This window comes from Pelmatolapia mariae, linkage group LG15 (assembly GCF_036321145.2).
Source record: "Pelmatolapia mariae isolate MD_Pm_ZW linkage group LG15, Pm_UMD_F_2, whole genome shotgun sequence".
In the NCBI taxonomy this organism is placed as follows: domain Eukaryota; kingdom Metazoa; phylum Chordata; class Actinopteri; order Cichliformes; family Cichlidae; genus Pelmatolapia; species Pelmatolapia mariae.
In genome coordinates, this window is record NC_086240.1 from 14368926 (window position 1) to 14392811 (window position 23886).

At 43.1% G+C, this 23886-nt stretch overlaps 1 protein-coding gene across 9 annotated transcripts in view; it reads right to left on the bottom strand.

Moving 5' to 3' along the window:
* Positions 1-23886, bottom strand: part of otofa (otoferlin a) — an 88071-nt gene that overhangs the window by 5124 nt on the left and 59061 nt on the right. For 2 of the 9 annotated variants that reach the window (XM_063494601.1, XM_063494604.1), the window contains exons 16-46: positions 23708-23816; positions 23428-23611; positions 23101-23221; positions 22412-22512; positions 20754-20844; positions 14849-14965; positions 14589-14741; positions 14013-14205; positions 13477-13601; positions 13170-13304; positions 12408-12569; positions 12024-12095; positions 11643-11762; positions 11395-11556; positions 11127-11289; positions 10512-10678; positions 10282-10311; positions 10025-10162; positions 9825-9900; positions 8689-8834; positions 8462-8596; positions 8237-8374; positions 8009-8136; positions 7549-7719; positions 6545-6705; positions 6163-6305; positions 5991-6079; positions 5648-5746; positions 2893-3134; positions 1437-1615; positions 870-970 (exon numbers count right to left, since the gene is read on the bottom strand). In XM_063494601.1, the coding sequence (XP_063350671.1) occupies positions 870-970; positions 1437-1615; positions 2893-3134; positions 5648-5746; positions 5991-6079; positions 6163-6305; positions 6545-6705; positions 7549-7719; positions 8009-8136; positions 8237-8374; positions 8462-8596; positions 8689-8834; positions 9825-9900; positions 10025-10162; positions 10282-10311; positions 10512-10678; positions 11127-11289; positions 11395-11556; positions 11643-11762; positions 12024-12095; positions 12408-12569; positions 13170-13304; positions 13477-13601; positions 14013-14205; positions 14589-14741; positions 14849-14965; positions 20754-20844; positions 22412-22512; positions 23101-23221; positions 23428-23611; positions 23708-23816 (4151 nt within the window). Of the gene's footprint in view, positions 1-140; positions 329-869; positions 971-1436; positions 1616-2892; positions 3135-5324; positions 5424-5647; positions 5747-5990; positions 6080-6162; positions 6306-6544; positions 6706-7548; positions 7720-8008; positions 8137-8236; positions 8375-8461; positions 8597-8688; positions 8835-9824; positions 9901-10024; positions 10163-10281; positions 10312-10511; positions 10679-11126; positions 11290-11394; positions 11557-11642; positions 11763-12023; positions 12096-12407; positions 12570-13169; positions 13305-13476; positions 13602-14012; positions 14206-14588; positions 14742-14848; positions 14966-20753; positions 20845-22411; positions 22513-23100; positions 23222-23427; positions 23612-23707; positions 23817-23886 lie in introns of all 9 variants that reach the window. The other 7 variants (XM_063494606.1, XM_063494608.1, XM_063494605.1 and 4 more) reach the window with 6 other exon arrangements.

Below are 23886 nucleotides of genomic sequence, written 5' to 3' on the forward strand. Positions count from 1 at the left end.
TACTTCTAAGACAACAGAGGAGACTAATAAACTGAGCTTGGCTGGAAAAAAGGAGAGGAGCTAAAGTTAAGACAGAAGAATCCAGGACGCAAAGGGGGCAAAAAGAGAAGCAGACAAAGTGAAGAGGGGGCGGAGGCTACCAGCGCATCAGGCCCCCAGCATCTTCTTGACCAGGTAACCAGGGATTGAGTAGAGGAAGAGGCCCAGCATGAGCAGCAGCAGAATCAGCCCCAAGACCTTGAGGATCAGCCAGCGGTAGTTGTGCCAGATGAAGTAACGAATGGACTTCAGAGGGGTCAGAAACCACATAAGACTGGTGTCCGGGCGACTTTGCGGGAGAAGGAAGAGAAAGAGGGAGGGAAGGAATGCAGTTGAGGCAAATGGGGGGGGGGGGTAAGGAGAAGAATAACACGCACATGAAAGGGGAGGGATGAGGGGAGAGACAGGGAGACAGTTGAAGAGATGATAGGAGGAGTAACGAGTGTATAACAGTGGCTTTTTGACAGTGCAGAAAGCAATGCTAGAGGCTAACTGGAAAATGTTTTACATCTTTAAAAAAAATATAGAATTTTAAGTGGCAGTACCTTATGATGTTTTAGAAACACTGCTTTTTGCACTGATAGAATGATTTTCCTAAAGACAAAGTTAAACACTTGCTCATGTCTGTCTTTTTCTGTTCCAGACAAGCGTTCAAATTTTTCAACTCTGAAACCAGTGTGTGTGTGTGTGTGTGTGTGTGTGAGAGAGAGAGAGAGAGAGAGAGAGAGAGAGAGAGAGAGAGAGAGAGAGAGAGAGTGTGTGTGTGTGTGTGTGTTTGCAAAACGTAAGTTCTTGTATATTTTTTTAAAAATAACCCGTTAATATCTTACTTTGGTTTTTCCAGTGGATCTGGCTCATTTCGTCCCAGTCCTACAGGGCTTTTCTCTGCTTCCTCTGCTGTCACTAGATGAAGCTCAGCTTCAACTTTCCCCTGTAATGACATTGAAAACAGAACTCAAAATAAAGAAGTCCTACCACATACTATAAAATATCTGTTTTTGGCAAAGAGGATATTCATGTAGTATAGTTTAATGTTCCTTAGCACAGACACAAAAAGTAATTAAGCATTTAAATGAAAAAGCATTTTCTTTTCCTCTACTTTTTTAATCTGAAGGATTTTTAGAAGATATTATATATTGTGAACACATGTGGATTAATGCACACACACACACACACACACACACACACACACACACACACACACACACACACACACACACACAATTCTCTTCAAAAGAAATGTTTGCTTTGAACTGAACACTCAATTTTATGTATGTTCACTTATTCCTAATTCTACACCAGGCTTTACTCCCTTGAAAATGTCTTTCTAAGTATTATGACAAGAATTATAATAAACCAGTCATGATTATGCTAATTTTCACTCTTGACTTTCTTACCGTGAGCTCCATTTCATCATTCTCATTACGGGCTATGAATGGCCACCATCCTTTAACCCTCTTTTGTTTAAAGATCGAAATGGTTGGCAGATCCTGCTCATTTCGAATCATGTCAAGAGTGCACTGCTTGGCTGTCTTTGCGCCCCGAGGAAAACGGTTTAGGTCCAGCTCGATTGCACCTGGGCATGGTGAAAGCAAAATCAGTCAATTTGGAATAGCCAGTACTCTTTTTTTATACACTGAGGATGGTACGAAAAGGATGACTTAGCTGAGAACAAACAGCTACAAAGAAAGTCAGCCATAAAATGTATTTATACCAAACTAATTGTTCCTTTGTTCCTCCTGTGCCTGCATGAGTTCTCTCTGGGTACCCTGGTTTTCTTCCAAGTCCAGAGACATGCATGTTAGGTTAATTGGTGATTTTAAATTAACCGTAGGTGTCAGTGTGAGTGTGGACAGTTCTTTCTCTCTGTCTCTGTATTGGGCCTGTGATGGATTGTTGACCTGTCCTCCTCCTCTTGCCCTCTGACAACTGGGATAGGCTCTCCAAGACATTGAACTGGATAAGCAGCTAAGAGGATGGCTGGCTGAAACTACAGCAGAACTACATGAGCATTTGTGAGATTTTAGTTAATGTCAGTGCTCCATCTATTAGAAGTCTGGTGCTGCTGTGACAATATGTTCAATGTTTTTTTTAAAGAAACTAAAGCAAAAGTGAAACAACAGTGTTTGAGGTGGAAGCAGAAAAGATTAACCAAAACACACAGAAATGATCGAAAAACATCCAAGTTTGTGGGAATGTTTCAAGAAATTAGACTATACATATTGTGATCCAGCAACCATGAAAGTCATATTTAAGATAAGATAATACTAGAGTCTACTAGAGTATGTTATGTGTGCATCTTTTCAGTTAGTAGAGGAAAAAATAATAATTATAATGGTGGTAGGTAGGTGGTAAGGCAGCCTGACCTTATTCAAAATTCTTAATTTGTTTGTAAAGTATGAGCAGGTATTCAGGTATTTTTTGCCACGGGTGTATAAAAGTAATTACCTACCCATGCAGTCTATCTGTACAAACATTTGTTATTCTAAAGAGCTTGGTGACTTCAAGTGTGGTTGTTGCATTGTTGGCATACCAACAATGCAACAAGTCAGTTTGTGAAATTTCTTCCCTCCTGAATATTCCACAGGCAACTGTAAGCTGTATTATTGCAAATTGGCAGCGGAGAGCTGAGGCACATAAAAGTTGCCAATGCTCTGCTGGCTCAAAGACTGCAAAGCTCCAAACCTCATCTGGCATTAACATCAGCACAAAAACTATGTGCCAAGAGCTTCATGCCATGGGTTTCCTTGGCTGAGTAGCTCCTGTGAGTTAAATGCATAAGTAATTTTGTCCCTGTAGTCCATGTCAGATGAAAGGATTTCAAATAAAAAAAAGAATTTATTTCATCCTCACCCAGGAAATCATCAGCAGAGAAGTGGTCTGCATCCCAAACCTGCAGCGTGAGACGAGGAGGGATTTTGTATTCGGTCTCATCCCAGGAAAACATGGACTCCTTCTTAGAGATGACAATCTTCTCCTCAGCCATGAGATAATCAAAAGGGAAGACGAAGCGCCAGTTAAAGTTCCCCTCACCGGTCAGTGAGTGATAGTGCACATCTGTGTCCTGCTTGTCCTCCTGCTGCCCTTTCAGCCATCTATGTAAATGGTCATAAGGGTGAGAGTTAGTCTGATCTCCAGGATCATGGTTTGGTGTCATAAGTAGATGTTTTTGGATTTGTCAGCCATGCACTTCTAAAGTCCAACATGTACAAATTTACGTGATGTCAATTTAGTGATTTAAACAACAGCAAAGGGCCTGTTAAATGTATTATTTGGCTAACAAGAGAGATGATGCTAGAAGGTCGGAATCAATGCACATAATGCGGCTCCCCAAAAGCAAATCAGCTTCATACATGCGATAACTTTAAATTTGTTATTGAGTAATCCATAAAAATCTGATTTGATGTTGGAGTTTCACACTATTTAGAAAGCCATGCATCCATAAAACTTGCAGATTTATGAAATCTGCAAGTTTTATGGACACAGAAAACTTGCAGATTTATGAAAAAATCTGCAAGTTTTTTTAAAACTGCAAATTGCAAATGGAGGATTGATGCCTGGCATTGATGGTCAGCTGCAGCTGTTTCATTAACAGTTAAGTGAGGTTGACTTTAAGTCAGAAGGAGCAAGAGGGAAGGTGCACTCTCAGTTCTCAAAATACACCCCTCGAAAAAAGAAAAAGAAAATTCTAAAAGAAATAAAAAATAAAATAATAAATAAAAAACGATCTGACAAAAGGTATTTGTCAGTTTAAAACAGGTAAATACTGAATATCACAAAGTGCTGATATGGTAATTGAGATGCATAAATTAGACTGAGATAAAGGCTCCAGGGAGAGGGCACTGGCAAATTTTAAAGTGGTTACAAAGGAAAGAAAACATGCCAAATTCACGTGACCCAAAAAGAGATTCATTAATACTGTATCACAATGCTGGATCCATCTGAAACAACCACAATTCTCCAGTATGTCCTGAAATGTTTGCTACTGAAATCTAGAGTGCAAACTGAAGGTTAACCTAATCTTTTACTGTTAGGGTTGTTTAAGAATGGCAGCCTGTTTGCTACAGTCCTGAGGGGACACATCCACAGGTGACACCACATCACCTTGGGTAAAGAAAGAGGAGGCACCAAAACATAATAACATAAATGAAATATAAAAAAAAAAAATCAAATCTAGGCTGCAAAAGACAATGTCACTTTAAAAGACAAGAGCTCGATCGTACAAGCATGCAGACAGTCACCAAGCAGTTTATCAGGAACACCTGTATACTTGTGTCTGTGCAGTACACTTCCATGCTGGAGTTTTTTTCCTGACTGTAAATATCTTATAAATTAGTATTTGTGATTTACTGCAGGACCAAACCACACAGAGAAAACCTCAAATGCCTCGTTGTAAAAAACAACAGCAAAAAGACAACAACAGCAACAGCAAAGAAAAAGGCCCGTCTAATTTGCCATATGCATAAAAATAAAAATTTGAACAAAACTATACTGTTATTATTATTATTATTTTTCACCAAGTTATTTCACCAGAGAGCAATAACTGTAGGTAGGCTAAAACAACTTTTTTTTTAGCAAGCCTTGACTTGTCAATAGGATGTGACTATTGTGAGTTGGCATTATAGGAATTGTTGCTCAGTGTTACCTTAACTGAAGGTTCATGAACAACATAAGCTAGTCTTAGTTATTCATGATTAAAGCATTTTGAATTTCGTACCACAGACATATCTTTGCAGTCAGTCGAAATTGTCTAAAAGTAGTGGTTATACTGGTTCAATTCAATTCAGTTCAATTCAATTTTATCTTCTTTATATAGCACCAAATCACAACATTTGCCTCAATGTGCCTTTGTAAGGTAAAGATCCTACAATAATACAGAAGAAAAATGAGAAAACCCCAACAATCACATGACCCCCCCATTAGGAAGCGCTTTGGTGACAGTGGAGAGGAAAACCCCCTTTTAACAGGAAGAAATCTCTGATTGAAGCAGGCTCAGGGAGGGGTGGGTGTCTGTTGGGACTGGCTGGAGGTGAGTGCACTGGCACATTAATTTGTTTGTATTATATGCTGTTACATGCTGTTCATGTGGTTTGGTCCTTACTGTGCAAGTTTTTCCATATGCATTTGTTTTCGTGCTGACAGGAGTGTTTGAGACAAGCGAGGTTGCGTGCTATGCAGAGAGTTAGAGAAACGGGAGGGTCATAAAAAAAGGATTCAGGGGCTTCAGAAGGAGTAAATCAGGGTATTTTGTTGTTACGAGCCATGCAATGGATTCGTGTGTTTACCCCCTGACATAGATGTCAGACATCTTCTCTCCTGTCATGAATGCATCGTCCTCTAGAATTACGTCATCAGTGTTCCAAATTATAACACGAAGCTCAAAGCTAGACATCAGCAGAGTATTGACCAGAGAAAGAGAGAGAGGACGACAGACAGACAGACAGGAGACACGCCACGAACACAGAGACGCAACACACGACACAAACACGCACACAGAAAAATGGAAACAAAACAAAACAAAAAAAAGGTAATGGTTAACTGCAAAACAAATCACACACAGCTCACACCCACGGGATGAGGGTTGGCTGCCCCATCCCGCTGTACCTACCCCCTGACAAATATGTCACTGGACTTTTCCCCAGTGAAGTAATCATCGTCCTCCAGTATTACTTCGTCTGTATTCCAAATAATCACCCTGAGCTCATATCTGGTAAGCGAGGGGGAGGAAGGAACACACATAGTTGGACTTATATTTGACATTTTTAGAGCTAACTAGTCAAACAGACTCACCATAATTTAACCAGGGGATAAAACTACATTTTGTTCTTGAAAAAAAAAAGCTTTCTGTTGAGAAGAGCAATGAATAATTATTTATATTCAGTTTATAGCTTTGTATTATCATAGAATATTTTCAAAGTGACAGTCATCTTATTGCTCCAGTCAGTATGTACCTCTTTGGTTTTCTTGGAGAAATGTCAATTGCAGGTCCAGGAGCAGGCATATCCATAGGGAACATGTCCACCCACATCTCAATGCGGCCCTTTGAGGAAAAAAAAGAAAGAATCTGCTCTAATTTCCAATCAGATACATTTTGGGTGTCTTAGCAACACAGTCCTTTCCTACCTGTTCAATACCGGGTTTGTCAGGGTTCAGCAAGGGTCGGGTCTCCACATGCTCAGGGACGAGCTTGCAGCCAACTCTTGGGATCTCCTCCCAGTGATTCAGCACCGTGAGGGCCAAATGCTCCTCAGTCTGCTTCTTTAGACCTTATAGAATGATACAAAGACAATAGGGGAAAATAGTAAGCAACGAGGAAAGCAAGAAAAGCTTAAGTCGGAATAAATCGTATTTCACCTCACCTTAATCTTAATGTAAACAAATCTGAAAATGTGAAAATCTCTGTAAAACCAGCTTAGTGTAAATGGATATGTAAGGAATATAAATGAGATAGAGAAAAATGACAAAAGAAGATTAATCAGGATAACGAGGAAAAATATAACAATACCATTTTCATCCTCAATCTCTGTCGGTGCTGTAAAGATTCGATTAGCCACCTTGACTTTGCCTCCTGGCCCATAATGAGGTCCATCGATCTTGCCATCCTTACAGAGTTTAGCCAGGATCTGGCTGGGCTTCATAGGGTCCCGCCAAGAATTATATCCATGCCTAACACCAAGAAATACCACAGAGAGAGCATGCAAGTCATTGAAAGGTTTTGCAGATGTATTTTACTGGTCCATGGTTTTTGTAGGAAATATTATTGGATGCAATATAGAGAAATCGTTTAGAAAAGATGGCTGATTCATGGTTATTACACAGAACCTTTTTCCAGGTAATTATTATACCTCTGGGCATTTTGGTTGAATTTATTCTTACTATGAAATTACATAGAAACAGGTAGTATTATATTTTGGAGACCAGATTCATGGTTATTACACAGAAACTACTGCAAAGGTTTTCCAGGTAATAAGCGACAGCATCAACTTTTATAATTATGTTATTACCTTGGAAAATTCTAGGACATACAACAGAACTAATTTCACCATTATAATTTTGAAATGATGTCCTAATATATGAAAACATCAACTTATATTACTTTACAAGGTTATTCTATTTTTTCACCATAATATTATATTATATAACTGAATTTTTTCATTTGTTTCAACATTATTACCCCATAATTTTATTTACAGTCTAATATTACCCAATTAAAAATATCAAGCAATAGCTCGATATTAACGATTAACCAATAAAGAGGCAGTGACTATTGTTACCCCACTATAATCATGTTCTTACTGAGCCATATTATAAGTGCTACTTAACTGCAAACCAAATGCAGTCAAACCAAGGAAACCTTTTAAACTTTTAATAATTCAGTTGTTTGTTTTTACTTTTATTAAGCTAAGAATTCTACATTTCAGAAAGTACTTAAAACAAATGTTAAGTTTCATATTGTGGCATTACAACTTAAACAACAACTCAAGCAGGATAAAATAGATTTACACTCACACAGAGTAGCTGGAGGAAATGCCACAGGTGGCTCTGAATTTACTGTAGAAACGGTTCTCCAAGTCAATCTTTGTCTCGCCAATCAGGTCATCTGTGCCGACCAGATCCCAGTCATACACAGACACCGTCAGCATAGACTCCATGGGAAAGGTGGCCTCGATGTCAAATGATCTGAGGACAGGAAGTGGAGGGTAATGTGAATAGTTTAAAAGGTGCAATAGATCCTGACACATAAAGTTGGGTCACTGTGTAAACAATGGAATGGAAATACATGCACAATACAAGGACATGAAAATAATTTACAGCAATTGTTTAGTTAAAAAAGTTAAAGTAAAACTTGATTGCTTTTTGAAAAATATATGCTCATCAAGAATTTGATGAGCAGCAACAACTTTTTCTTTTTTGTTATTACACCTCCATCATTCAACAACAAAGTGATTCAAAATTTCTCTCGACTTACTTTCCAAATACTGGATTGAGCTGTTTGGAGATATAGTTCTCTTTGTCCTTGACCTCTGATTTGCCCAGCTTAATGACAACGTATGGGTCAGCTTTCCCATTTATATCAGCAGGATGGAGGTCTGTAGCCTGGAAAACAAAGAGAAGAGAGAAAAAGTATTCATTTTATTTTCACACACTTAGTTTTTATGACTGTGGCATAGATTTAGACATAAAGAAGGTCACCTACCCTGACCACATAGACACGAACGAGGATGTTGATAGGATCGTTATGCGGGATGCTCTGGAACATCCCCATGTTAGGATCAAATCCTGCTTCCCTTGTGATCTCTTCAGATACAGGTAACTTGTATATACACAAGGATCCCTGATTGATGAAAAAAAAAAATTTATATGTTGTATTTTCTGTTAGTGTAGTCTGACAAGTAACAGTTCTTAGACAGTGTTTTCCTACCTTGAATCTACCAACAATCCTGTCATCATCCAGAGCGTGCTCGTCGTCATCCCCAGCCTTTCCTCTGTACAGGTTGAACGTGTGAAGCCAGTCTTCAAAGTTGCCATATTCACTCTCAAGCTCCTTGTTGTACACCTGAAAAAACCGGCAAACACAAAAACTTTAAGTGTGCAGGGACATTAATGTGTGCTGGCTAGCTTTTGTATGACTGTTAATGGCATATTCACCACTAGCTCATCCACTTTTGCTTTCACTGGTCGCCTCTCTGAGCCATCTGCAGCCTGACCCTTCCTCTTGTCCTTAGAGTTCTTCTTCTCTTTGCCCCTTTCCTTCGTCTTGGAGCCTTTCAGAAGAAGTTCATCGAGTTTGACATCTGATTGAAACCATGAATGGAGGTGAAGACAGACATACGGGATGAAGACATGAAGACATAGGTGGCAGGGTTGCATGCACCACTACACATTATATAACATGAAAGCTGATAGGTCTTTATCAGGGGACTAAGTTTCCCAGTTTGTGGAGATTTTATTTATTATCCTTTGACATCCTCTGAAAAAAGTATGGTGATCGAGAAGAGTGACAGTCACATATTGAGAAACTTTATTTTGAGAAGAGATCACAACAAGAACTGCATTTTGCTTGTAAAAAGAATAGCAAAATTTTAACTGTGAACTTAAAAATGATCTTTCTTCATACGACTCACCTAGCACCTGATTTTTATTGCAGTTTCAGTAAATAATTTTATGCAATAAAAAGTATTTAATAATTTTATTTCTGATGATTAATAAAGCAGAACTTTCTCCTCCAGCTTTCATCTGTACTGCATAGCTGGGAGGTCATGCTAATGTGAAAAATGATTATGATGTTCAGCTCTGCACAAATGAATGATGGATTCATGGGACGAAAGAGAGGAAGAGCAACAAACACATATGATGCCTCTCATGCTACTACATAATAATTCAAGGAACCGAAAACTGTCAGGGATATAGTAGGTTCATGTTTGCAAAACCACAGCCTAACATTCAATATTAGTGACATTGTGGTCGTGTAAATTGTAGTCTTCAAGGTCATGTAAATGTTGACAACCCTGTGAAAATTAACACTTCATTACCAAAAGTGTAAATGAAATTAAAAAAAAGATAAAGTGAGGCTACCAGTCTACCAAACAAAAGTGGACTGAAATTTGAATTCTGTGAGATAAACTACATGATGACATCTTCTTCTGTTTCATTTAGCATGGCCCTATTCCAAGGGAGATAAAAAAGAAAGCATCAAAGCACCTTTTCCTAGCATTCAGACTCTTCGACTTCAGCCACAGCTGCATGCTGGCAGGCAGCATTACTGATTTGGTAGAGTTCAATACCTGCCGTTTCAGCTGCTATCTCAATGTCCTCTCTCTCCTCGGCCTCTGCCTGAGCCGCCTCCTGGGCTCTGAGGATCTGAAAAATCAAGCGAGAAGTATTTGTCAGTCTAATAGGATTGAGCTTGTGAGAAACAGTCCCGTAGGACTCAGAAAAACACGTGTAGAAGCAAACAGAATTGACTGTATTCAAAGGGACAAACCTCCTTTAGTGTCTCTATGGAAGCAAAATATTTAGACCACCAGTCCAGAACACTCTCATCTGGCTCATCCTCTTCCTCCATTCCTCCCTTCTTTTTCTTCTTTTTCTTCTTTTTGTCTTTGTCACTTTCTTCCTCAATCTTAAAAGAAAGGCAGACATAAACTGACCCTCGGTAGATTGACTTCTTATTTATAATGACACACCAGTGGACTGTGGCACATATTTTTATTGCTCAGTTTCTGCAAGAGGACTACTCACCATGTCAACTTTTACAACAGCATCAGACGTCTACAGTAGGGGGCGTCACATAAAACAACACAAGGATTAATACACACGGCGGATGACGCAGGTATGACTGGCACATGTACAGAGGCAGGTAAGGAGGACTGAACACAAAGCAGGACTTCTACTGCTGCCAGCTACAAATATACCATATAAACATACAGTTTATAGAAATCCACTGTGCACAAGCTTAATGAAAAGCTTACTGCGTCTAACTTGACGACTGTGTCCATCTTTCGGACTGGAGGATCTCCATCCATGTTGACAATGATGTCACCTGCAGGGCGAGAGAAGGAGCGGGGGGAAAGGCTGGGTGAGGAGCGGGGCTGGGGTCCGCCATTGGTCAGGACCATGTAGCCATTCATTAGCTTAGCTGGTGTGCAGGCGAAGGTTAAAGGCAGCAGAGGGTGGAAGGAAAGGACATGCGAGAGAGGAGCGAGGAGAGAAGGGATAAAGGGAGGATGCAGACAGGAAATAGATGGTCAGAGCAGAAAGCGATGAAATCAGTAAAGTTATTACAGAACAGACTGTATTAAGAGGATTTACAAACATTATCTCAAATGTTTGATCACATTCTTCAAGTCTTTTTTTTAGAAAAAAGGAAACAAAAAACTGAGAAAAGAAATTTCTGAAAGACTGCATTTCATGTGTTTCACTTAAAACCTTTATTACCAACTGCTACTGCAGATATTACACTGTTATTTAGTACTCAGTATTGCACAGTGTTGACAAAAAGAGCTGCTGGCTTTTGACACATGAACACACTCATGTTACAGCTAATAGAGCCCTTATTAACTAATTCATCACATGATGGTCAGCACCTGCGGTTGCCCAGTTGTTGGAGGTCTTGTCTGGAGCGCTGTAGATGAAACGTCTCAGGCTGCTCACAGCATGTGACCCCACCAGGATGTAGCGGCCAAATGCTCGGCAGTCCACCACCCGAATGTTGAGAGGAGGATGGAGAAGCTCATTTTCTGGAAGGTCCTATGGTCAAAATCGAGAAAAAAAATCTAGTCAAGAGTAATGTTTTCTACAAGGATGTCGATTTAACATCTAAGCAACCATTTACAAATGGATCAATGCACGTACCACTTCAAACCATTTGACCAGGGTGCTAAAATTGGGATTCTTCTTGTAGTTCTGGATGAGCGCAGATTGAACACCTCTGCCTGCACACTCTATGTCCACACGGGGCCTATCCACCTGAGCTAAGTTGATTCTCTTCAGGTCCCTTAATCCCCAGAACAAAACCTGAGCCAGAGAACAACTGGGATGTGATAAGGAAGGGGGGTTTAAAAAGCTCAGAACACACAGCCAGAGTAGTAGATAAAATTCACCTCTATGCGGTAGCGACTCAGTACTGGCCGGATGCCCAGCGGCACAGGGAGGATGGGTCCACGCTCTGAATCTGTCGGCCCCTCAAGGGGGGGGAGGTCAGCCCTGCCTCCTTGACCAATCTAATTAGGGGGAGAGAGGGGAACTAAACCAAGTTGGAAGCCTTCTGAGAGCACTTTATCAGCTTTACGTCCCACAGCCCTCAAAGTTGTTCAGTTAACGCAGTTTTTCTCTTTAAAGAACAACTTTAAGATAAAGTTTAAAAAAGGGAATTATTAATGTCTTGTTGGCAGAGAAAAAAACACAATCTATTGCCCACATTGAAAACACTGTTGCCAGACAGTAAGATAAATCTGTCTGAAAAGAGAGAAGGAAAAGAAAACCTTTATCTGAGGAACAGCAAAATTATGGACAGCGATCAGAGCTCGCCTGATCTCCTCTGCATCAAAGGGTATCTGTAGGCAGCAGGAGAAGAAAGACATGGAAAATCGATATTTTAAAGAAAAAGAAGGGTGATGCAAAGGGAAAGTGGAGGGATAAGTTGGAAAAGAAACATAAAAGGAGAAAATGGGATTGGTTGTATTGGGAGGAGAGACGGGTAACTAGAAAAGGTTTGTCAGTGTCAAATACAAGAAATAGTGATAATGTAGAGAGTTTACAGGCCAATTTAAGAAAGGAAAAGTGGGAAAAGAATTAAAGAGGGAGACATAATTTTTACACGGAGAGAGATATTTATGAGTGTATTCAGACATTGTTCCATGTGTTACCTGCAGCAGCTCAAAAGCGGCCAGAAGCTCCCCGGCAGTGCAGTTCCCCCTGTAAATCTGGAAGTACTCCAGCTGTGGCGGGAACCTTGGGGGTCCATAATGCTCATCACACATCTTGATGGTGGGCTTTGCAAAGGTCCGACCTATGAACTCTGCCTTACCCTGTACACCACAATGTGTAACAGCAGACGGCCAAGGCAATAAGGGGATACGGGGTTAGACATGGGTGTGGGAAGTGCAGTCTGTGTGGCACCAAATGGGTATCACTACTGGTGGCTCAAGGTTAAAAGTAAAAATCCCAATCTTCTTATTAAACAAATATGTGTCTCAAATGATTATTACAGTACAATCTGAACAAATAAGAGCGGTCTAGGTCTTAGGATGCCACTAGGACTCCTAAAAGTATCCTCGCTGCTGAAGTAGACATGCACATTTTTGCAAAGATTTTTTAAATCTAGTTAGAGAAAAAAGAGATCTAATTTTAAGAAAGCTATTTTAGAAAAATTAGAATACATTGACACATTACAGTAGCAATGCTCTGTCACTCTATTTAGCCAGCACAACATAATTGAGGTCAGAGTTTAGTTGAAGGACAGAGTGGAGTGAGACAAGGGTGGGCAGACATTAAGAACATAAGGGATGGAGAAGCAAAGCACATTTAGAGCTTTATTAGCACACACTAACTCATTTAAAACATTTTAGCATGCAGTTTGAGTATGTAGCATCCTTCCATTCACTCATTCTTGTAGAACAGGATCCTACCACAGTGTCCTGATCGTAGATTTCAACCACAATGATTGGAGGATCGTCTCTCAGCTCACTGGCCTCACCAAACAGCTCCACATCATCAAACACCAGCAGCTGATCCCAAGTAGGGCAAAGAGTCTCACTCAGAACCTGTGGCACACACACACACACACACACACACACACACACACACACACACACACACACACACACACACACACACACACACACACACACACACACACACACACACAAATACTTAGTTACGCATAATCAGCATAAACACAAACACAGTCTCTGCATGTGCGGGCACTCATTTTACCTCAGTAACCTGGCTGTGTGTGGAAAAGAAGACCCGCGCAAAGGGGTCTGAAAGGCCACTGCTATCAGCAGCAAACAGACTGCGAGCCTGGTACATGTGTGCTCTCAGCTGGAACACCTGCTTCACTATTGGATGCACACAAAGACAAATATCACATCACATTAACTGACATGCAATCCCCTTTGTAAGCAATCTTAGACCGAGGTTAGAAGTAAAGATGATCAATTGGAATCAATGTCTGTTTCTGACTGACTTTTTTGTTTGTGTGCGTTTTGCCTAGAATTGATTTTAGAGTTAAACGTTAACGGCAAATCAGGCGATACGAAATGAAACAAATTTTGGGGAGTGAAAATTTAAAAAAGAGGACTTTACTATAATACAAAAGACAAAGTATTCAAAAGATAAAATATTCATGTTAGAGTGACAGGTACTTTTTATGATGGGGGTATTTCCTGCCTAATTATTTGAGTCCAGATCTGCTTCTCAGATGTGTAAAAGTCCCAGAGTTTGTCATTTTGTGTGTGTACGGTGCTTACTGTCATAGACGAGGCCGACGGGGGGCATAGAGTGAAGACCAGGGCCAGTTTTAGTGGCTTTAATCTCTTCAAAACCATTTGGCAGTCCACAGAGAAAATCTTTCCTCTGCTTGTTGAGGCCCAGCCATAGATATAACTCCAGCTTAGCCTGAACTGTCCAGCCTGCAGGACCAAAACCCTTCTTACCAGGAAGCTGCGGACACAGATAACAGAAAAACAATAAACCAAGTAATCAAAAAAATGTAACTACTACTGGGAAACATGCTGGTTTGCTTAGTCACTTGTATAGCTTAACATTAAGAATGCATGCATAGATTCTTACTTTGAAATTACTATTTTAACCATTACTCAGACAATGTCGCAACATAGGCCAATCTAAGCATGTCAAGTAGCCGTAGTACATTTGCAAGTCTATTCACATTAACACCAACCAGTACTGTAATTTGTGTCTAGACAATTTAGCAGCATTCACAGGCACAGTGGCGAGAGTTAAAAATGAAAAAAAAAAGAAGTGTCTTTTAATATAACAAGCTGAAAAACTGTTCGCAAGGCTGAAGTAGGGAGAGCTCACCGTACCTTAAGGAATACAGCTTTGACTTTTCCACAGTCTTTGCCAGTTTCCTCATCTACTATGGAGTACAGGATGTCTTTGGAAGGTATTCGTGCATAAGCAATGCGCTTGTTGTTGTTCATCATCCAAATGAAAACATCTGGGATGCTGTGCTGAGGCTGAACAGTGAAGACAGAGGACCATTCTCATTATTTCTAGTTCCATACCTGATGATGTCTTAACACTAAATGTCCAAGGGCCACACAACGAGGGATTGCATCTCTACCTCATCAGCAAGGAAGCGAAGCTTCTGCAAGAAGTTCTGCACCAGCTTGAGTTTGTCTCTGACTGTGTTTTTCTTCACCTGAGTCCGAATCTGCTTAGCCTGTTGGCCCATGCTGTCCTGCAGGAGGAGAGATAATTAGTGGTAATAAAGAGTTACAGCACCTTAGATACATACATATGTGGAAGCAGCTACCAGTTTGGGCTATAGTTTAGCTATAGTTCAGGGTAGATCAGGTGATGCTTATTATGCTGCTATAAGTTCAGGCTAGTGGGGGACATCCCATGAGCACTTCTCCACTCCCCTCTTTTCACACCTGATGTATTTAAATGTCACGATTGCAATTTTTTCTTCTCTCCCTCATAGTTTGTTTTATCATGTTTGCTATTAATGGTCTCTGTATGCGCTCATTTATCTATTCTCTTTTCTTTCCCCTTCACTCCCAAGCAAGTTGCACCAAATGGCTGCCCTTCGTTGAGGTCTCTTCCTGTTAAAACAGAATTCTTCCTTCCCACCATCGCCATTTCTTGCTAAAAGCCATAGTCTAATTGTTGTTTTTTTCCTTTCTAATACTGTTGTCACGATCCTGGGTCTTATGACCCAGTGTTTTGAGTTTTAGTTCTTTTGATGTTTATAGTGTATGTTTAAGCTTATTAGGTTTCCTACGTTCATTTGTTATTAGATTCCCCTTGTGTCTTCCATCCCCTGTGAGGTCTCCCTTGCCCTTCATGTGTTTCATGCCTGTGAGTCTTATGTTGTCAAGTTCATGTTGTCAGGTCTCTGTCTCATGTTTCCTGTTTTATTTTGAAGAGATCTTGTGTTCCTGTGTCCTTAGTGTTTAGTTTTACTCTTCCACTGAGGTCGTTATGTTCATGTGTGTCAGCTGTTTCTCCATGTGTTCCCACTTCCCTCATTATCCTCCTGTGTGTATTTAGTCCGTGTGCTTTCAGTCATTCCTTGTCAGGTCGTCTGCTCATCCACATCTCAACTCCAGGTATCCATGTTCATGTTTAAGGTTTTTCATGTTTAGTTTTAGTTCACCCAGTTTAGGTTATTGTTTGTTTCACCAATGCCCTTTTGTTTGTACCTTTTTGCTAGCCACAATAAACGGCTTGTTCTTTGTTAAATCCACGTCACGTTCAGTTTCTGGTCTGCGTTTGAGTCCTCTTTTTGCAAACACATACAGTCTGCCCCAGCCAGACTGTGACAGAACGACCTGACCATATAATGGACTCTGCAGACTGCGAGCTGTATGAGCGCCAGGAGGCAGCCATCGCCCAGCTGGAGGAGGAGCTCCGCTGGAAGCCGTGGCGCGCTCCGGATTTTGAGCACATATTCCGTGGAACTCGGCTGGCTTTTGGAGGTCCCCGAAGTTGCCAAAAGCCTCCGCCTTTTGCCCCGCTCTCACCCAAGCCTCGGTCGCTACAGGTGGGAGTGCTCCGTTTTTCCTCTGATGCTCACGCTCCAGCCTCTGCATTGCCGTCCTGCACGTCAGAGGCTCAGCTGTACACCCCGTCAGCTTCCTCACCTCAGAGGAAGCGACGCTCACGCCGCCATCACTTTTCACCTGCTGAGCAACTCCCGGTGGTGAGTTATTATGACTGCCTTTCACACATTCCACCTGAAGCCATAACTGAAAAGGACAAACTCACCCCAGACACTGTTGGCGTCTCCCTGTTGGATGATGACATAGACTGGGAAAGGTTTTTTCGTTTTGCTCCCTCTGAAGGGGGAGAAATCAAAGACAACAAGCACTTGCCAAAGGCTGTAAATACTGTTAAAGGAAAGACTGTGAGCAATGTTACCAAGTCTAAAACACTCAGTTCAGGTTCTGTCAGTTCAGGTTTTAAGTCTGGTTCAGTCATCCCCAAGTCAGCTCACTCTAAGACTGTTAACCCAAGGGCTTCAAACACCACTAAAACAAAGAAAAATGCAAGATTCATTTTTGATAGGTCTGTTTTTGTTGACCCAGTACATATTAACCCTAAGCCTGCCCATTTTAAGTCTGTTTTTCCTGAGCCGGCTCCTTTGCCTCGTGTTCTTGCTCCCAGGGCAGCTCGGGCCCAGCGTACCCCTGCACCCGTACCAGTTCCTCGGGTGAGGGAGGCTGGGGCCCAGTTGGTCCCTGCTCTGGTTTCCAGGCCAGCTGAGGCTCTGTCAGTTTCTGCACCCGTACCAGCTCCTCGGGTGAGAACGGCAGCTGCCCAGCCGTTGCCGGTACCTGTCCCTGCTTCCAGGGTGAGGGGGGCTGTGAACCAGTCCACCCCTGCACCAGTGCCGGTCCCCAGGGTGAGGTCAGTCAGGATACAGCCCATCTCCGCACCCGTACCTACTCCTCGGGTGGGAGCGGCTAGTGTCCGGCAGGTGCCTGCACCCGTTCATGTTTCTGCTGAAGGCCCAGGCAAGCCCGCCCAGCAGTCCTCCCTGTGTTCCAGAGGCTCAGGAGAGTTAAGTCCACAACCATCATCACCACCATCACTACTGCATGCATTTCAGTCTATAGCTCAGTCATTGGCTCTGTTAGCAGCCCAGTCCATAGTTCAATTTCCTGTGTTACCATTAGCTCAGCCATCTCCCCAGTGTTCAGCTCAGTCATTTGTTCCACCACCCGCTCAGCCTTCTGTTCAGTCAGTGGTCTCTGCCTCTACTGGTCATGCCACGTCAGCTGGGGGGCCCGAGGAGCCCGTCCAGCCTCATGCCACGTCAGCTGGAGGGCCCGAGGAGCCCGTCCAGCCTCATGCCACGTCAGCTGGAGGGCCCGAGGAGCCCGTCCAGCCTCATGCCTCGTCAGCTGGAGGGCCCGAGGAGCCCGTCCAGCCTCATGCCTCGTCAGCTGGAGGGCCCGAGGAGCCCGTCCAGCCTCATGCCTCGTCAGCTGGAGGGCCCGAGGAGCCCGTCCAGCAACCTTCCTCGTCAGCTGGAGGGCCCGAGGAGCCCGTCCAGCAACCTTCCTCGTCAGCTGGAGGGCCCGAGGAGCCCGTCCAGCAACCTGCCTCGTCAGCTGGAGGGCCCGAGGAGCCCGTCCAGCAACCTGCCTCGTCAGCTGGAGGGCCCGAGGAGCCCGTCCAGCAACCTTCCTCGTCAGCTGGAGGGCCCGAGGAGCCCGTCCAGCAACCTTCCTCGTCAGCTGGAGGGCCCGAGGAGCCCGTCCAGCAACCTGCCTCGTCAGCTGGAGGGCCCGAGGAGCCCGTCCAGCAACCTGCCTCGTCAGCTGGAGGGCCCGAGGAGCCCGTCCAGCAACCTGCCTCGTCAGCTGGAGGGCCCGAGGAGCCCGTCCAGCAACCTGCCTCGTCAGCTGGAGGGCCCGAGGAGCCCGTCCAGCAACCTGCCTCGTCAGCTGGAGGGCCCGAGGAGCCCGTCCAGCAACCTGCCTCGTCAGCTGGAGGGCCCGAGGAGCCCGTCCAGCAACCTTCCTCGTCAGCTGGAGGGCCCGAGGAGCCCGTCCAGCAACCTGCCTCGTCAGCTGGAGGGCCCGAGGAGCCCGTCCAGCAACCTGCCTCGTCAGCTGGAGGGCCCGAGGAGCCCGTCCAGCAACCTGCCTCGTCAGCTGGAGGGCCCGAGGAGCCCGTCCAGCAACCTGCCTCGTCAGCTGGAGGGCCCGAGGAGCCCGTCCAGCAACCTGCCTCGTCAGCTGGAGGGCCCGAGGAGCCCGTCCAGCAACCTGCCTCGTCAGCTGGAGGGCCCGAGGAGCCCGTCCAGCAACCTGCCTCGTCAGCTGGAGGGCCCGAGGAGCCCGTCCAGCAACCTGCCTCGTCAGCTGGAGGGCCCGAGGAGCCCGTCCAGCAACCTGCCTCGTCAGCTGGAGGGCCCGAGGAGCCCGTCCAGCCACCTGCCTCGTCAGCTGGAGGGCCCGAGGAGCCCGTCCAGCCACCACCTGCTTTTCCACCTGCAGCGCCTACGCCGTCGCCCGGTCCTGCCTCGGCCTCTGCTTCAGCTACGCCCGGTCCTGCCTCGGCCTCTGCTTCAGCTACGCCCGGTCCAGCCTCGGCCTCTGCTTCAGCTACGCCCGGTCCAGCCTCGGCCTCTGCTTCAGCTACGCCCGGTCCTGCCTCGGCCTCTGCTTCAGCTACGCCCGGTCCTGCCTCGGCCTCTGCTTCAGCTACGCCCGGTCCTGCCTCGGCCTCTGCTTCAGCTACGCCCGGTCCTGCCTCGGCCGGTCCTGCCGTTGCCAGGCCACCGCCTTGTCCACGTCCGGCTCAGCCTGCTGATCATCGCCCACGCCTGGTTTGGTGTCAGCGGCCACCTTCCAGGCCGCTGACTGGACTTCTTCGCCGGCGCGGCCGGCCTCCTGAACTGCTTCCACGCCGCCGTCGGCCGCCAGCCAAGCCGCCTGATGGTCTTCGTACCTGTCCACGTCGCCGCCGCCGTTGCCGTCCGCACCGTCGGCCCCCAGAGCTGTGTCCACGTTGCCGTCCGCACGGTCGGCCCCCGGAACTGTTTAACCATGACCTCCTGTGCCGTCGGCCTCTGAGCCGGCCCCCTGATCTAATGAACTATAGGTTTCTGGACCGTCACCCGCCGGGTCGGCTCCCTGAGGAGTTATGAACTGCGCTCCTGTGCTTTTGATGGACGTTTTGTTTTTGTGGCTTTGTTTCTGGCCCTCCATCCTGGACCCCCGCCGCCCGCCCTGGGTGGGTTGCTTTTGGTTTGGTTTTGTTTTTCCTGGTTTAGGGCGTCTGGAATCCGCCCTTGAAGGGGGGGCTCTGTCACGATCCTGGGTCTTATGACCCAGTGTTTTGAGTTTTAGTTCTTTTGATGTTTATAGTGTATGTTTAAGCTTATTAGGTTTCCTACGTTCATTTGTTATTAGATTCCCCTTGTGTCTTCCATCCCCTGTGAGGTCTCCCTTGCCCTTCATGTGTTTCATGCCTGTGAGTCTTATGTTGTCAGGTCTCTGTCTCATGTTTCCTGTTTTATTTTGAAGAGATCTTGTGTTCCTGTGTCCTTAGTGTTTAGTTTTACTCTTCCACTGAGGTCGTTATGTTCATGTGTGTCAGCTGTTTCTCCATGTGTTCCCACTTCCCTCATTATCCTCCTGTGTGTATTTAGTCCGTGTGCTTTCAGTCATTCCTTGTCAGGTCGTCTGCTCATCCACATCTCAACTCCAGGTATCCATGTTCATGTTTAAGGTTTTTCATGTTTAGTTTTAGTTCACCCAGTTTAGGTTATTGTTTGTTTCACCAATGCCCTTTTGTTTGTACCTTTTTGCTAGCCACAATAAACGGCTTGTTCTTTGTTAAATCCACGTCACGTTCAGTTTCTGGTCTGCGTTTGAGTCCTCTTTTTGCAAACACATACAGTCTGCCCCAGCCAGACTGTGACAACTGTAGTATCTCTACTTTACACTATAAAGCACCTTGTGGGGAATATTGTTGTAAAATGGCACTATACAAATAAAACTGAATCGAATTGAACATAAAGTGTATGAATTGCCATCAGTTTTTTTCCACAAACAATTTAAGTTTGTATTCATCTTTGGTATTTTTAAAATATGACAAATAAAAGTAAATATATATAAGTGCACATTGTTTAGAAGCATCGAATATGAGAAACTATTCATACTACAACCCTCTCTCCTTCCACCTCTAAACCACTGTTTACTGCTCTGTTTTCTTTCTGAACACTTTGCATTCTTGTTGCATTTCCTCTTGAAACAAATAAAAGTTGCATCACAGACAAATACGAACACTGAACCAGAGAGACTGTGATGGTGTTGGTAATGTTGCAAAGGCACACAGATGTGTTGCACTCAATTATCATAAGGCAGTGATAATGTATTTCAGAAATTAATTTTCTTGTTTGGCCTTAATATCAAGTCCATAATGTTTACAAAGAGATTAGCAATTAATTAGCTACAACTTCAACTTCCCCTCTACCATTCGTGGCATCACGGAAACATGGATCATACCATCTCTCTCATGCAGGACTTGAGTCTCTCTCGATCGAGTTTGGTTCTGCCTGCTTGGTTCACATCCTTGTTAGCCAGACACACAAACCGACTGGAAACAAAAGAAAACACACACACTCGACAGGCTTAACACTGTATATAAAATTAGATTCTGCAGTATTACTCTTCTGTGATTCTACAGTCGTTATATGTGCAAGTGGTGAGTTATTAAACTATTAATGGTTTATTAATCAGGGTTCATACGCCTTTTTCAGGGTAAAATTCAAGCACCTTTTAAGCACTTTCAAGGTGACTTTTCAAGCTTTTCCAGCACATTTACCACCCCGCCAAAAAAAAGAAAGAATGCATGTTTCAATTCGCATCACCTCAGTAAGACCATGTGAAAAATAAAAGGTGAACTTCAACACCTTTTGTTCCCCTTTTGTTAAGACATAGAAAATCGTACCACACAAAAATACTGCAAAAGGAAATGGTTGCCTTATATGCATATAGAGTATAAACTCAAAATGCACATTTCACTTAAAAATTAAGATGTGAAAATGTGAACAAATCAACCTGTTAGAGATATTCATCTCCTGTTGAAAAAAACAAAAAAGAAATAAGTCTTCTTATCAGATATTGATGCTTCTTTCCTGTATGACACAAAAAATAGGAGACAGACATTTGCTTTTAGCCTTTAATCCTCTGGGGTCCAGGGTATAATTGACCCTTTTTGACTACTTTTGATTTGGCCTCTATGTTTCACCTTTAAAAACTGTTTATCTTGCCAATCTGTTATTTTCTCATTTTGACATACTGTATAAGCGCAACTGATCTAATCAGACAAAATTTAAAATAAGAGTAGAAAAAAGTTATATTTTTTACTGTAAAAACCACAAACATGTTTAATGAATCATTATCATAACTTGAAATGCAAATAGAAATTGTACATTTTTAAAAAATATGCACAGGTTTTGCAAACAACAAAGTTATATGTTATACTTACCTAAAAATGCAGCCAAGGCTCAGACGTTTTTTATATAACCATTTAAAACTATTTACAGAACAATCAGGTGTTCTGCATCAAATAACAAATTATTTATGCAACTCCAAAAAATAGTTTGGACTGGAAAATTATTTACTAGGACTCACCTATTATTCATCTGGAGTGCGCAAACTCCGCCATTGTCATTTTCCATCAAACACTCATTAAAACAGCAATCTCCAGGTATGTTAGCGCACTCATCCCCAACTGTTAGGGGGAGGGCCGGGGTCACACATTGAAACAGACAGGTGCAAGGCAGCCCAGGCGGAGAAATTTTGCTTTTACATTTTGCGACTCATTTTATTTCTCTATCTGATAAGAAAACTATTCAATCAGATAGTTAGACTTTTCAAACCTTGAAAAGACAATATTAAAATTCAAGCATTTTCAAGGATTTCAAGCACCCGTAGCACCCTGATTAATTCAAATAGTTTCGAAATCTACTGAAAGAACATAAAGAAAAAAACCAATGCTGGTTCCTTTTACCATGACATGTTTAATAACTTACTTAACTGCTGAGTGCTGCTTCATGAAGGTAGCAGAGGTAGCTTTCTGTCTTTCTTGCTGTTTGAATGCTAATTGTATGTAGCTTTGATATGCAACCATGAGAAATGATCATTATTATGCAGCTCACCTGCAGCCGACGCTGAGCTCCTCCAGCACTCCCCTGAGTCTACGCTCTGGAAATGCCTTCTCAGTCTTAATAATCTCCTGAACATCATTTAAACCCTCTTCCTGTCCAAACACAAACAGTACCGAAGCTTAGGACAAGTCAAATTGTTATTACTCATACATTCACACATTCAAAACATCTATTACATCTATAACAAATAATATCTTAAACCAGCGGACCACAACTGGCCACCCTAGGGTCACATTTGACTCAATCAACGGCTTCACAAAGTGTGAAAATTGCAGACAAAGAGAGCATCTTTTGGAAATTTTGCAAATTTGGAGATAGTTTTGTTCTATCTTATGTTCTATCTACAAATAAGGGTCGCAGGGGAGTCTAACCCTAAGACAGACAGACAAACAATCATTTACACTCACATTCACACCTACAGTCAGTTTAGAAACACAAATTAACATGACCCCGTGGATGTCTTTGGACTCTTTGGACTGTCTTTGGGAGGAAGAGAAGATCACACAGACACAGGGAGAACATACAAACTCCACACAGAAAGGTTCCAGACTGGATTCAAACCCGGGATCTTCTTGATGTGAAGCGAAGGTGCTAACCACCACTAAACATCATACTTCAGTGTTTAGCTTGGCTGCTACAGATTATTAGAATGATTTTGTGCCATAAAGATGTACACTAACCAGTTTGTCTGCAATTTTATCCATCATGTTGGAATTGTAAAGTCGTCTTCTCTGGTCCTGCCACCAGCTCTTGATGTAGATGCATGGCTTCTTTTCAAAGTAGGGAAGATGGAAGTAGTTCCTGTAATGATTGAACAGGACTGTTAATTAACTTGTATTTATTACAGGCAATACTTGTTAGTTAAATTTCATTATATTACTAAAAATGATACAGTCTATAACAGTTCGCTACTGAGCAAGGCATACATTTTTTTGGCTAACTGAAACAAATCTAATAACAGCAAAATAATTAAATTGTTTTCTGATCTGTGACCTCTCACCCCTAACCTGTCAGTGATGACGGGCTTCATGGGAGGAGTTGAGGACACTGATACGAGGTCTCCATCCTCATCCGCCTCATCCTCACTGGAGTTCTGGATCAGCTCACTTTCCTCTTCTTCATTTTCTCCGTCTTTCTTTTTCTTCTTTGATGACGGTTTGCTCACGCCATCTATCTGGTTACCATAGTTACCTGTTAAATGATCAATCCAGGTAGTTACAGCAGCTATTGACTTTTCAGGTCAATATTAACACAACAAATCAGTACATTTTTCAATTTATTTTTTACCTATCGTGATTTCAAAACTGATCGGTTTGTCGCCAATCTTCCTGTCGATCATGGTGGCCTCCAGGAAGGAACCAAAGAGGAAGAACTCTTCTATTTTTCCTGTAGCACTCTGATGGGGGTAAAAAAGACAGTAAACATTTTACTAGAGCAAAGTGCATCCAATTAATCCAGTGCATCCA